This window comes from Quercus robur, chromosome 1 (assembly GCF_932294415.1).
Source record: "Quercus robur chromosome 1, dhQueRobu3.1, whole genome shotgun sequence".
Lineage (NCBI taxonomy): Eukaryota > Viridiplantae > Streptophyta > Magnoliopsida > Fagales > Fagaceae > Quercus > Quercus robur.
The window spans coordinates 23622046-23636335 of NC_065534.1; the positions used below are offsets into that span (position 1 = coordinate 23622046).

The window sequence follows — 14290 nt, forward strand, 5'->3', positions numbered from 1 at the left end:
TGTACAAAAGAGTGTGATCCTAGATTTTTTTCTAATGGTTTGGATGGTCTACATTAACTAGTTAGATAATTTGACAAGCAGACCTCGCAATGGTCGAACAAAATAGATGATGTGGCATTGTTCTAAGTGAGCTGGGTAGATGACGTGGCCATACACATGCATATGGATATTAATATTAAACTCCAATGATTAAATTAAAGAAATTAAAATTAAGAGTAAATATAAATTTTGGAGGGACCAAAATGTATTTTGGCCAACAAAGTATCTTTAAGCATACCATAACCATTTGATCAAGATCCAAATGACTCCAGTAAGCCCAGTTGGAGTATCTTCATTCCCTTCATGGCATTTCCAGCTCCTATATATGCGTTTTGTGAAGTTTCTATAATATATCTGTCATTAAACTTAGAGCATTCATTTTGGGAAAAAATTCCTTGAATGCTTTGGATAAGAATTACATTATAAATAAATGCCTAGCGCATATGGTGGGTAAGTGTGTTGCCTATAATGCAATTGTTCTTTATCATCAAGTCAAGATATTAATTGGTTTTTGGTGTAGTAATGGATTAAACCCAAGATCTTTTATTTAACAATAAGAGATTTTACCAGTTAAACTAATTGGAACATACAAAATTCAATAGAAATTGAATTTACAATGAGACCAATATATATATATATATATATATATATAGGTTGAGTTCAAGTTACACATGATATAACTTTAAGCAATGTTACACCACTTAATATTTTTTTAATTTCATGCGAATTTTGACAAATCCACTATTAGATTATATTATCTTTGTATATTCTCCATGCTTACAAAATTTAAAGATGATCAAAGATTAATAGTCATGTCATCAATCAATTGTTTAAATTCAAGTTTTTGTAGTTTAAAATAATGCATAAAAGATAAGTTTATAGATTGAATGGTAAATAAAATCCAATTGACATGAAAATTGGCCTGAATGTTAAGAACATATATAACATGTAATTCAACGGTGAGATTTTCAAAATATGAATTCTATAACAAATTATTATGTAGTGAAACATTGCTTAAAGTTACACCAGATGTAACTTGAACCCAACTTTATATATATAAACTAACATTCTAATGAATACAATTGATGTGTCACGTTAACAATATAATAAACAATTTTTTCAAAGTCATTTTCCTTAAAAAAAAAAAAAAAAATTTGGCATGTCAATTTGTAATAAAATGTATAATATTTGTGTTTATTCTGACAAATCATTATGTCATAGTAACAATTCCCCCCCCCCCCCCCCTCTCTCTCTCTTTAGAGTAATGAGTGTGACACCCTTAAAAAAAAGGTTTTGAAGATAGGTGTCTTACCCCCTCCAAATATCTCATTTTTAACTTCCACAAATTGGGGGAATTTGGAGGGGGTGGAAAAGGAAAATTTATATATATATATATAGACACATACAACAACAACATAGTCTTTGTCCCAAAATTTTGGGATTAGCTATGAATTCTCAACAAGTTAGTCACGGTCAACCATATATATTTTTTTTTACTCCATTTTATTCTCTCTAAAGTCATATTTTCTATTACTTCCTTAATTGACATGACTTATTTTTTATTACCTCTAATAATGTGATTTTTGGTCTTTCTATACATTTTGTTCCCTTAATAACTTGGATCAATTCACTCTTCTTCTTTTTTTCAATGCATTAGTCACTCTCCTCTAGACATGACCAAACCATATTAAGACTCTCTCTCATCTTTTTATCAATAGGAGCTAGCCCTTATTTTTAAGCAAATATCCTTATTTCAAATCATATCTTTCCTTCTATTTCCACATATCCATCTTAACATTTGCATTTCAACTACACTCATTTTATGAATATGTTACCTCTTAATAATCCAACATTTGGTACCATAGACTAGCAAGATTATATGTATTTAGTTTTTTTTTTTTTTTTTTAAACTTAAATTATTAATTTTTCCCCTATGTCTATTTTCATAAACTAGGAAGATTATAATTTTCAATTTATATGACCATTTTCCTCAACCACTCTATTTCTCTTAATTTTTAAAGCATCCTTACAAAAGAGAGAGGTATATCAAAAGTTTTTAAAACATCAAACAAGGGAAAGGTTAACCATTTCCATCCTCTCTACTCTTCTTCTCTTCCTTACCCTCCATTCTTCTCTCTTTCCAAACTTTCTCACTGTCAAACTCTACCTAATTAAAAACTCTATTATGTAAAACCAAGTGAACATTTTGACAGTTACATATGTACGTAAAGGAAGAGTCCAATGTAATTTCTTCTCGGACACATGAATGAATAGATTGTCCTTATTATTTTGAGTCAAATTAAAGTTGTACTAGGTTACTTTTGAAATAATAATAATAATAATAATAATTTCTCAGTGTTTTCTAGAAATTCCAAATACAGTTATAACATTTTTAACAATTTGGCCAAGCATAAACATCATTAAATTTTTAACATTATAATTTTTTTTTTTTTTTGAGAAAATAACATTATAATATTTGAACGTGAGTGTGCATATATAGAATTTCCTAAACCAAACATCACAGAGACTAAAAATGGCAGTAATTATCGTTTTTGCAAAAGCCAACTTGACATTATTAGTTTGGCCTTCCCACTGACATTATTATAGATTATAGTTAAAAAAGGCCAAAAGCCATCTCAGAGATCAAATTAGTCTTCTCCATCATGATTGTCAATTATTTTCGACTCAACGTGGGAGCAAATGAAACGAGTGAAAAAGCTAGAAGTGACCTGTAACCCTTTATTTAAAATTCAAATCCACAGTGGAAAAATGTTCACAGCCGTCACAGTTGGAGGGAATAGCAACTGGCAGGCATAGACGTACAGGAAAAGAAAAACAGTCACGAGCAATTTCGTCTCACAACGTTTTTATCAAACGTTTGTGGGAAAAAGATAAAAGAGAAAAGTGGTACTACTACATGCATGGAGGGCCCCGACTACTCTCTTGCCCTCTGAATCTCTGATTGCCATCTCCCTATTTTTTGTTCAGTCTCTTCATTGTGGCCCTCTTCTTCTTCCCTGACTACTCACAAGACTTCACTATCTCTCTCTTTCTCTCACTCTCTCCCAAGTTGACTCGCTTGCTTCCACGGATATTCAACTCAGGATCGATCACCTACTCTAATTTCTCAGTGTATGTGCTATCATAAACTAGCTAGTGTCATGAAATCATATAGTACATCAAGGGGCTTACCTTCATTGGAGTTCAATGATGCCCACTAGTGTAGTGGCTCAAGTCCATTGCTGAACCCATTGAAGCAAACTTAGCTAGCTCTTGCTGCAAGAAGGGCCTGCTTGCATCACCACCAACACCAAGAAAATCTCTAGTTAGACTGCGCTCAACTTCATTTGAACTGGCATGGTGCTTTCCAGCTGGAACGTGTTGGTCATGCTTTCCATTGTTTGACATTAGCCAATGCTCCAAATTCTTGGTATTCTGCAAGAATGAGCTCGAGTTTGAATTAACCAACATTGACCCATCTCCAACTGTGGTGTTTGGAGTTGAAGAAGGGAAAGAATTTAACAATTCGTTCATGTTCCCAGCTTGATTTTGTTGCCTGAAAATTTTCTGAACTTCATTTCTACTGTTTGACACATGTGAATGAGATGTACTCATCAACCCAAAAGCTGTGCCGTTGAATGATGGATTGCTCCTTGTAGATCCTATTTGGGCTGCTTTTTGTAAAAGTGCAGTGGCTGACATGTGACCTGGTCCTGTTTGCTGATTCTGGTTATTATTAGGATACAAAGTAACTCCACTTTCCGACAAATTTCCTTTGTTTTCTTGTTCCTCCTTTAGTACCCTTGGCAATGATGATATAGTGAGATCGGCACTTGTAAAGGATGCTTCTGGGTACTTATTAAGCCATTGCATCTGAGAGGTCGATCCAAACATATTACTCATAGATGCATTTGGAACCAATTCAGGCAAGCTTGCTAAGTAGGCATTAGAATTATTTGTAATTCCAATTTGTCTGAACTGAGCAGCATTGTCTAGCCACAGTGGTAGCTTTGGCTTTTGCCCATCTGCTATAAGATTGCTCACTGATTCGGAGCCAGCAAATTCTGGATGAAAGGCTGAGGGTAATTGGGGGATTCCAGCTAGTTGAGGATTCGATATTGTTCCATTAATCAAATCGTGTTTAAAGTTTTGATTGACAGCTGAAACTGAAGTGAACCTTGCATTTTCTTCAGCCAAAGCATCACAGAATGCTCTATGAGTTATGAAGCTATCCTTCCTGTATTTATTATACCCACAAACCCCAGTTCAACTTCGTTAAATATATAACTATATAAACTTACAGATCCTTTTAGTCAAACCGCAATAAATTCTAATAGAAAAAGCCCATGAAAGCATCTACGTGAGTGTATTAAATTCTTCAACAAACAAATCATATAAAGTAAAGAATTTCAAGGAACAAAATATAGAAGTAATACCTGGAGAAAAGTGTGCCGCAGTCACATTTGTACTCTCTAGTCCCACAAATCTTGCTATGGGCCTTCCAATCTGACTGCACCGCATACTTCTTAGAACATTTCTCGCACTTCCATTTCTTCTCGCCGTGCTTTCGGCTGAAGTGCTTCTTTATTCCAGTGAGATCTCCTAGCGCCCTTGACGGATCGTGGTGCACGCAGCTCTTCTCTGGACAAACATACACCTTTTTGCGAACTTCTTTGTTTGTTCTTTGCTTTAGCTTCCATGGAAGATTGTGGCCGCGTCGGTGAAGCTGCAAGTTCTGGTCCCTCTGGAAACCCTTGTTGCAAATTTCACATAAGAATCGGTTTGTTGCCATTAAGGATTTTGGTGACAAAGCTATGACCTCTGCATCTGGATCTGCTTCAACAAAAAATAATTTTACTTAAGAAAAGATGTGAATAAATCTTGTTAACATAAACACAAAGAAAAGAAAAGAGTTGGGTATGAAGCAGATAGAGGAATAGATGCTTGCCTGGTGTTCCTGGTAAGCTTCTCTTTCTCTTCAATGGAATTGAATTTGGATTAGGGTTAGGGTTTGAGTTCAGTTCTTGAACAAACCCTCCGACAGTGGAGGGAACAGGAATCCCATCTTCAGACATCATTTGGAGCTGAATTATAGGAAACTTTTTGTATCCTAAACTAGCTAAACCAGAAGAACAATTTCACTGGAGCTACAAAGTACACTACCAAAATAAAGAAAAAACCAAAAAGCTGAACTGCAAATCTAATCCGAGAAATCAGAGTATACGCAATCCTTTCCTTTCACTGAAAACAAAGAAATTTGGTTTTAAGAATCTTAATCAGGCTCATATTGCAAACCATCTTCTTCACTCTAGCTACTTGAAACTTGAAAGGAAAAGCCAAAGAAAAAATGAAAGCTAGCTAGAGAGAATATTTCAATTCCTCTCTCTATCTCTCTCTCTATCTATATCTCCTTATCTTACACGGCTTCCTCAAAGTCGGTCAGCCATAGACTAAGCTGGACCACTGTCCCTATCTTTATATCTATTTATCAACACAATATCTTTGGTAAGTATGTTATTAAGAAATTTAAAATAAATAAAAAATCTATATATACATATTATAAAGAGAGTTATGTTTGTGTGTGTCTTTTCAGGGTTATCTGTATCAACTTGTATTATTTTAATATAAAGAAGCAAGAAAATTTTGAAAGAAACCAAAGTGAAAAGCAAATAAATAAAGTGTTAAAAATCGTATCTAAGTGTGAAAAAGGCGAGGGGGGAGTAGAGAAAAGTCCCTTGCCTTTACAGCCATTCATGAGGTAAAAATGATTATGCTATAATTGTAATAAGGACCGTGAAGAAAGAAAGATTGAAAAGAAAGAGAGAGAGAGAGAGAGAGAGAGACACGTTGAGAGGGTGGTGCCGTCCGTGAGACCTGACTGGGTAGGTGGGGGACCCATTCTGGCATTGTCAGTGGCAGTAGCAAGAGAGAGAGAAGAGTAAAAGTTGATATAACAAAGACAAGAGATGACTCGTACCGCTCTGTATGTCCACCAATCCACGAGACACACTAAGCCAACTTCCCTTTCTCTCTCTCTCTCTCTCTCTCACATTTTCTTTTGAATTTCTCTCCCACGGATGGTGAGATGAAACAATTGGAGAATCTTTTTCCGAGTTGACTCGGTCATCTTTTTCTGTTTATCTCGCAGAATCCTTGATTCAATAAATAATTCTGTTCATACAAGGATTTTTATCCCTAATATTTTTTCAAGAGTTCGGTTAATATATGTTCTCAAAACACATATTAATTAATTATTTTTAAAATTATTTTATAAAAAAAATAAAAGAATTGTTAAAAAGTAAAAATTTTTCAAAATGATTTATTAATGTATGTCTTAAAAGTACGCATTAGTAAAACCATTTTTTCATTTATCATTAAGAGTGTGTTATGTTAGAGGATGTAATATGTTTGTTAGGATTTGAGTTTGTAGTGTTGGCAAACCGTAACAAAAAGTAAGTCTCATTGAGTTGGAACAATATACTTTCAAGTCCAAGACAAAAAACTCAAGTTCAGTATGAAAAAAGTGACATGCAATCTGGTTCTTTTGATTGCTGTTCAATTGCTCTTGATTGTTGTTCGATTACTATTTGATCGGTCGAAAGTCGCAGATTAGCAAAAATCAACAAGCATAAAAAGTCCATAACTTGTCCATTTGAATCTTAAATCGCAATCCCCTTTTTTGTAGTATATAAAGGACATTATAAGCTAACTCTATGGGTGGTTTTTGGAGAGAAAATAGTACATATTGTGCCTTCAATTGTAGATCTAGGGTTTTTGTACCCAAAACTCTCTCAAATCTTCTACCGGTATTATTCTTTGAAGAAACTCAAGATCCAGTGATGTAAAAGTTGCTACTATAAGATTTACTATTGTTAATGATCTGAAATCTTTGAGTGGGATCTCAAAGTCACAAACATGGGTGTTTGTGTTCAACAAATTCAGATAGAAGAGTCCGTAGTGTCGGAATTGCACGTGGTCATGTGAGTAAGTTCTACAAGAGGTAGTTTTAGATTTTAGGGAGAAAATCTATTGTAAACTTTCATTCTATCATAGTGAATTTTTTTACCTTGAGAATAGTTAGGTTAAATCCTCCACAGGCTTTCACCTTGAAACTATTGGTTTCATTGGTTTTCCTAGGTCATCATATTGCTGTCTTCCTTACTTTTCCGCACCAAGTAATATGATAGCATGAGTTTAACTTAGAATAATTAATCTAAGTAAACAGTTGGTTAATTCATTAGGCTATACTAATATGGTTTAAAAGGGGTCTAAATAGAACAAACAATTCTTAACAATTTGTTATTTGTATTGGTCATTTTCAAAATATAATAGAGCATTCACAAGCAGCATCGCTACTTGATCGGCAAGGAGGAGCATCTTAAAGTATGGGCAAAAGATTAAGTGCTTTAACTTTGTCTCCCGAGATCCACCACAAGTTGGTTTTGAGAACCATGTGAAGGGTTACTGTCTAGCACAGCTCTGTTGGGTTAAGATAACTTGACCCCGATTAATTAATTCAATTACCCAAGTTGATTAATTAGGTTCAATTGCATGCAAATCGTGAAGGCACCAACAAATCATCAAAAAATACGAAATGCAACGGAAAATAAATTTGACACAATGATTTGTTAACAAATGGGGAAAACCTCGCAAGGCAAAAACCCCACCAGGTGATTTTAAGGTCACCACTCCCAAGAATTCACTAATCAACAATCAAGCGGTTACAAGTATAAGGAAACTTACCAACTACCTTAGTCTATCTCGAAATACCAACCTACAATTGAACCTTTGCTCCAATACCCAATTGGACTTAATCTTGTAGTAGCCTTCTTTCCTTTAATGCACAAACCTCTAATTTGTGACTAACCCTTTGCATGGATCCTAGTGCATGACTAACTCCAGCAATTTGAACAAATGTTGTTGGCTGCAAAATTCTTCACTTCATCAGTAATAAAGATCTGGAAGCATTTGGTTACAAAGCCTTATGGCGTACAAATATAGTAGCTTCTCACAAAGAAAATAAGTCTCTTGGTTTCTGTATCCATGTGTGATGGCTTTTAAAATAAGTTTTATATATGTTTAGGGTTGTGAGAAAAGAAACCCTAAACAATTACACAAGCTAGGCCGAATTTCAGATTGAGAAAACTGAAAATCTTAAGTCTCGATAGATCGAGCTGCTGTCGAGCTATCTATCAAGTTTCACATTAAGTCTCGATAATAGGAATCTGTCAAACTATCTATCGAGAGTTAATGAACAACTTTTCTTCACTTGTTTTTTGGACCAATCTTCATGTCTTTAATACTTAACTTAAACAACGTGTTTCTTGAAGTACTAAACCCATCTTAGATCTACCCAATTACAAGTAAAGTACATTTTGTCAAAAGATTAGTCAATTACAAAAAAATATGACCCTAACAATCTCCCCCTTTGGCAATTTGTGACAAAACCACAAACAACAATTATGAGAGAAGTTTAACACAACTATCTCATAACTTACAAAAGCACATAAGTCTAACCCTACTATGAACTCTTGAAAAACTTTGCAGGAAGAGAGATCATGGTATGGTAGACTTGCAACATCTCTTAACTGAAACACTTAAACAAGATTCATCAAGGCATCAAGTGTGAAACGTAAACAAGTTGTATAAAAGAAGAAACATGTGTATAAAGAGAGAAAGGAAACAACACGTGTGAGACAAAGGTGAAGAAAACATACACCATCATATATATCAAAGAATACAATGTATGTAAAAAGTGGTCACAAGACCATGGTACATGAAGTGAGAAAAGATACACCAAAACCTCACTACATCCCTTAAAGCACTCTCCCCCTATCTAGTATATCTTATGCTAGCTCTCCCCCTAACAAAAAGACTACTCTTATGTACAAAACTACTCTCCATTTTTATCACAAGTGACAAAAGGTGTATCACTGAGAGGTCGTCATCTCATCATCACTGGAAGAGCTAAAACCATCAGCATCAGCATCATCATCTCCACCAGAAAAGGACTCCTCAAGAGGCTAGGGTAAAGGTGAGGGCGCGAAACCACCAAGGCGAGACTAGTAGCAAGCGATGCGACCAATTATAGTGTTCATCTGACCCATCTCATTAGACAGATGGTCAAGATGACTACCAAAATTAGCACGCATGTGCTGAATCTGCTCCATGATGTCAACAAAAGAGACATCTACCCTAGAGGAGAAAGGAGGGGCAGATGAGGAAGAGGGTCGAGAGGTAGGGGCTACATCTGTTGTCTCCACATGTGGCCGCTTCGCAGCAAGTTGCGCTGCACTCCTCCAGATAGACTCCTTACTAATGGCACCCATGACATGGAAGAGAGGAGAAGGAGGAATGGTGACATGCATGTGTGTAAGGATGTGTGTGATGGCTGAAGGAAAAATAAGCTTATCACATGTAGCAGTTTCTTGATAGCAATCTATAATAGATACTATCATGTGTGATGGAAAATCTATAGAAAGATTTTCCATGAGAGAAAGAAGGAAACAAGCACGAGGCTCGGTGATGGTGTTATATTGGTACCGTGAAGTGAGTACAAAAGTCATCACCATATTAAGGATCATTGGACTCGTAGCAAACTTGGTTATGGAGAAATTTAGGGTACCTCCCCATAACATAGCCTTCTCACAGAAGAGTGAGGTCAATTCGTTTCTAGAGATGGAAGAGAGACATCAATGGCTAGGGTAATCCGGACGATCCACCCTAAGGACATGCAGTACCTCAGAAATGAGCTCCAGGATATCTACGATACGTGTACCTTGAAATACCATAGTAAACCTAGATACAAAGGTATCAATGGCGTGCATGTTGGAGTAAAAATCTTGTATGAACACATCGGGACACCTCGAGAGTTTCTCACATACAGAAGACCATCCCCAAGAGCTAAACGCACCGAGTAAAGGAGTTTCTGTTTCAGACAAAATGACCTGACGTTCCAAATGAATAGCTCGGTCAGAAAAGTTCTTAAAGAAGTCATCGTGTGCCTTCTCATCACAGAATTGAACAGAATCAGAAGGTGTAGAAGAAGAGGAAGAGGAACCACGATGTATCAGGTTTTTAGAAGGAACAAATTTCTTAGGTGCCATGACAAGGAGACTAAATGCGAGAGAGAGAGAGAGAGAGAGAGAGAGAGAGAGAGAGAGAGAGAGAGAGAGAGAGAGAGAGAGAGAGAACGCAACTAAAGATAAGGCATAGGAAAGAAGAAAAACAACATGCAATGCATGAGAATGCATGAACATGTTACGTGTTAAAGAAATTGCATCATAGGTAGAAACCCAATCCAACCTAACAGTACTCATAAGATATAATTAGTCACCCAACCTAAAATACATGAAACAGTATTATAATAGAATGCAATGCATGAGCATGTGAGATCAAATTAACAATACCCAACCCAAAAATTTTGACAAAAACACAAAACCCCCAAAGTTTTCCCAAAAACTTGAAAATCTAGGTCTAAATGCATGAAATACATGAAGATAGGGAAAAAGAAATGATTTAGAGCACTTACCAAGTGAAAGAAGCTTGGATTATGTCGAAATCTTGAAGGGAGGAAGGTTTTTGGTGAAAAGAAAAGGTTTGGATCAAGAGAGAAGAGAGAGAGATCAAAATATTTGAAATGAAGCAAGACAGGGTCAGACCTCAGAGATATATATATATATATATATATATATATATATATATATATATATATATGTATGTATGTATGTATATAGAAAATGTAGCTCGATAGATCAAGAAGGTATCGAGTTTCTATCGAGAACAAAATCTTAGGGGTGTGCAAAAAACCGACGACCCGAACAAACCGACTGAACCGTTGCCAAATTTTCGGTTCGGTTTCAGTTCAGTTCGGTTTCGATTTCATTTTTTAAAAAACCGAAATTTTTGGTTTCAATTTCGATGCTGGATCTTTTCATTCGAAACCGAACCGAACCGACCGAATATATATATATATATATATATTTATTTATTTATGTAACTCTATTACATTACTGATCAGTGGCTTAGTGGTACGCTACTTTGTGGTTTGGCTAGTGATCCCAGGTTCGAGCCTTCGCGTGGGGGCTTGTGTTTTTTTGCTATTTAATTTTTTAAAACCTTAGAGCATGAGATAAATACGAAAATACCCCTCCCCTCTTTTATTCTTCCCTTTTCTTTTCTTCAGTTCAACCGCCCCCTTCCCTAACGTTTTCTCTCAATTTTTTCTGTCTTTTAAAGAGTTCAGCCCTTAGCCCCTCCTCTTCTCTCACCGTTCCACGCCTCCACATGCCGCCTCCACACGTCGGCCTTCTTGCACCAGCCTCCACATGCTGGCCTTCCTACGTCAGCCTCCACACACTGGTCTTTACACGCCGGGCTCCCTACACCAGCTAATCTTTTCATTTTCATGGAGTCACGGTGACCCTCTCTCTCTCTCTCTCTCTCTTTAATTTCTCCATAGTTTCCTCTCTCTTTTATATATTCTGGGTTTGTTTAATATTGAATTAATGCTATTTTTTCAATTTTTATGTGCAAAGAAAGTTAGGGTTTTGAAAAAACCCATGTGCTTGGTTGTTTATTTTTTCAATTTCTTCTCTCTTTTTTATATTCTAGGTTTGTTTATTTTTTTTTCTTTGTTTGTTTTCTTAGAAAATAAATGATAAGGAACCGAAACCGACCAAAAAACCTACCGAAACTGAAACAATCCGAAATCGATGGTTTTTCAACTATTTCGGTCGGTTTCGGTTGAGACTTTTAAAAACCGAAAATTTCGGTTTCGGTTGGTCGGATAAAAAAAACCGACTGAACCGAACTGATTACAACCCTACAAAATCTTGATAGATCGAGATGTATCAAGAATATATCAACAGCAAAAAATCTCGATAGATCGAGAAGGTATTGAGCATCTATAGAGCAGATAGAGACTTTAAAGAATTTGGCTCGATGAATCGGGCCATCTATCCAGAGGTATCAAGAACAGATCTAGAAATCTTGATAGAAGAGGCATGTATCAAGAAGGTATCGAGAAGTTATCGAGGAGGTGTCGAGTTGCTATCGAGATGCTTGAAAGAAGGTTTTTAAGGAGGAGAAGCAACACAAGTGAATGCAAACACGATACACACCAAATCAAGCAATCAAAGAGATTGTTAAGCATAAAACAGAACTTCAACTCTAAATGTAAAACATTCCTAGATCAAAAACACACTAAACAAATCTAACCAATTTTATTGCAAAACATGTTTAGACAGCTTAGAGAGCATATACTACCACATGTATCCCTTGTGATGGCCAAATCACATTGTACCTATACAATGGTATTAAGAGTAGCAAAGAGTGTGCGTGTTGTGTGTGAAACTTTTGCAAGAGAGCACAAGTAAATTATTATATGAAAAGTAATGATATAGGAGAATCAAATACATTCACACACAATCATAACTGTTTGATGGGAACCATCACCTTCGAAGTACATCATATAACTCCCACATATCCTAGAAACACGCTTGCAACCATATTAAAAGTATTTTGATGCTTTTTGCTTTTCATGTTCTTTGCATATTTTTCTTTTTAAGTATATCATGCATGGGCATATAGGAGAGAGAAAAGAAAATACCCAATTATGTTAGCTTGAACATCCTAATTTTGCTATGCAAGTACTACACCTTACCAAGTATGGCTTTTATGAATTGCATATAGATGTTTTATGATTGACGAGTTTTAATGGTGAGATGGTTATTTATGCCTTTCTCTTAAGATTTTCTAGTCATTCCCGTCAAAAAGAGTGATTTAAGATATGAAAGATAAGAGATCAACCAAATCATATGAATCACATACAAGAGCCACAAAGCTCAAATTGCTTAGTTATGCATGAAGATGCTCATCTAAGCTATAAGTGATACAAAGTTGAGAAACTTTGTTTCAAAGGCCATCCAAGGTACACAAGTACCAATATACACAAACACACACTATTTTTGTATTTTTTTTATTTTTTTATTAAAAAAAAAGAAAAAAAAACCTAAAACAAAACAAAAACAAACAAACAAAGCATCAAAACTAGACTGACTCAAACCATAACATGAACCATGCAAGAGATCAGAAAAGAGAAGAAATCACTTAGAAATTTTTTCCTTCCAGATGGGAGACCTAGATGGGGATTCTTTTGCATGAACCTTGGTTTAGATGGACAAGGAAGAGAGTTGAAACCATTGAAGTTCAAGAGAAGCATGACCACCTTAAAAGAGGTACTTCACGAGGAGAGAGAGTGATCATACTCGAGACCTGTTCTGTCAAATGCAGACTTCTGGAATAGCATTTCATCCAGCTTGGCACTTAAAATCCTTTCCAGTTGTGCTCTAGCCTGAAACAGTTCAGCATCCAATTTCTTGGTCTTTTCAACAAGAATGTTGTTCTCAAATCTCAATGCTCCAATGGTCTGATTAGCTTCATTAACCTTGGTGGAGAGTTCCTCACATTCCAACTCCACTTCACTGAGCTTTCTCGTAGCCAACTTGTAGAGCTTCTCATGCTTCTCAGAGACCTTGTACAACGTAGTGTAAGCAATGTGAATGTCATTCTGATCATCCATCTTCTCAAAATTTGATTCTATCAACTCTTCTTCCTCATCAATTAGGTCTACTACTTCCTCAAAAGGCTCAGCAATAGCTATGAAAGCACTCACTATCCCATCTTGGTCACTTTCATCAAAATCTACTTCTGGTTCCGTATCACTCAAGGTGGCAACTATTGCCTTGGCCAGCATCCTTGAATTCTCTCTTGCCTTTGTCTTGAGACTTGAATTGAGAGAATGCAGACTGTTTGCAATCCTTATCACCTGTTTTAACATTTGCATTTTTGATAAACTTCTTAAATTGTCTGGTGATATAAGATTTTAACTTGGTATCCTCATCTTCATATGACTCATCGTTATCATCATTCTTAATCTTCAAGGCCATGTTCTTGCCTTTACCACCCTTGCCAACCCTTGCTAACCCTAGTTCATAGGTTTGCAAGTTTCCAATCAGCTTTGTCAAAGGAGTAGAGTCAAGATCCTTTGATTCTTCGATAGTAGTGATCTTGGCATGGAATCTCTTTGGAAGAGATCTGAGGATCTTCCTAACAATCTTGGGCTCCGAAACAAAATCTGTTCTCCAAGATTGAAGGTTGAATTCACTATGTCCTTGAGCTTGGCATAGAATTCATTGAATGACTTGTCTTCATCCATCCTTATTACCTCAAAACTAGTAGCGAGCCTTTG

At 35.9% G+C, this 14290-nt stretch overlaps 1 protein-coding gene across 1 annotated transcript; it reads right to left on the minus strand.

The window, feature by feature from the left end:
- Window positions 1–2753: 2753 nt before the first annotated feature.
- LOC126726164 (zinc finger protein BALDIBIS-like) lies at window positions 2754–5490 on the minus strand. Its single transcript, XM_050431296.1, has 3 exons — window positions 4988–5490; window positions 4476–4872; window positions 2754–4276 (listed from the first exon to the last, which is right to left on the minus strand). The coding sequence occupies exons 1-3, from the start codon at window positions 5115–5117 to the stop codon at window positions 3244–3246; spliced, it is 1560 nt and encodes a 519-aa protein (XP_050287253.1). The 5' UTR covers window positions 5118–5490; the 3' UTR covers window positions 2754–3243.
- Between the last annotated feature and the right edge of the window lie 8800 nt (window positions 5491–14290).

Excerpts from the sequence above, each read along its gene's own strand:
- LOC126726164 (XM_050431296.1), bottom strand. The coding sequence starts at position 5,117 with ATGATGTCTGAAGATGGGATTCCTGTTCCCTCCACTGTCGGAGGGTTT. Across the intron at positions 4,873-4,987 it reads AAGCTTACCAGGAACACCAG|ATCCAGATGCAGAGGTCATA; the intron begins GCAAGCATCTAT and ends TTGTTGAAGCAG. Across the intron at positions 4,277-4,475 it reads TGCGGCACACTTTTCTCCAG|GAAGGATAGCTTCATAACTC; the intron begins GTATTACTTCTA and ends TAATAAATACAG.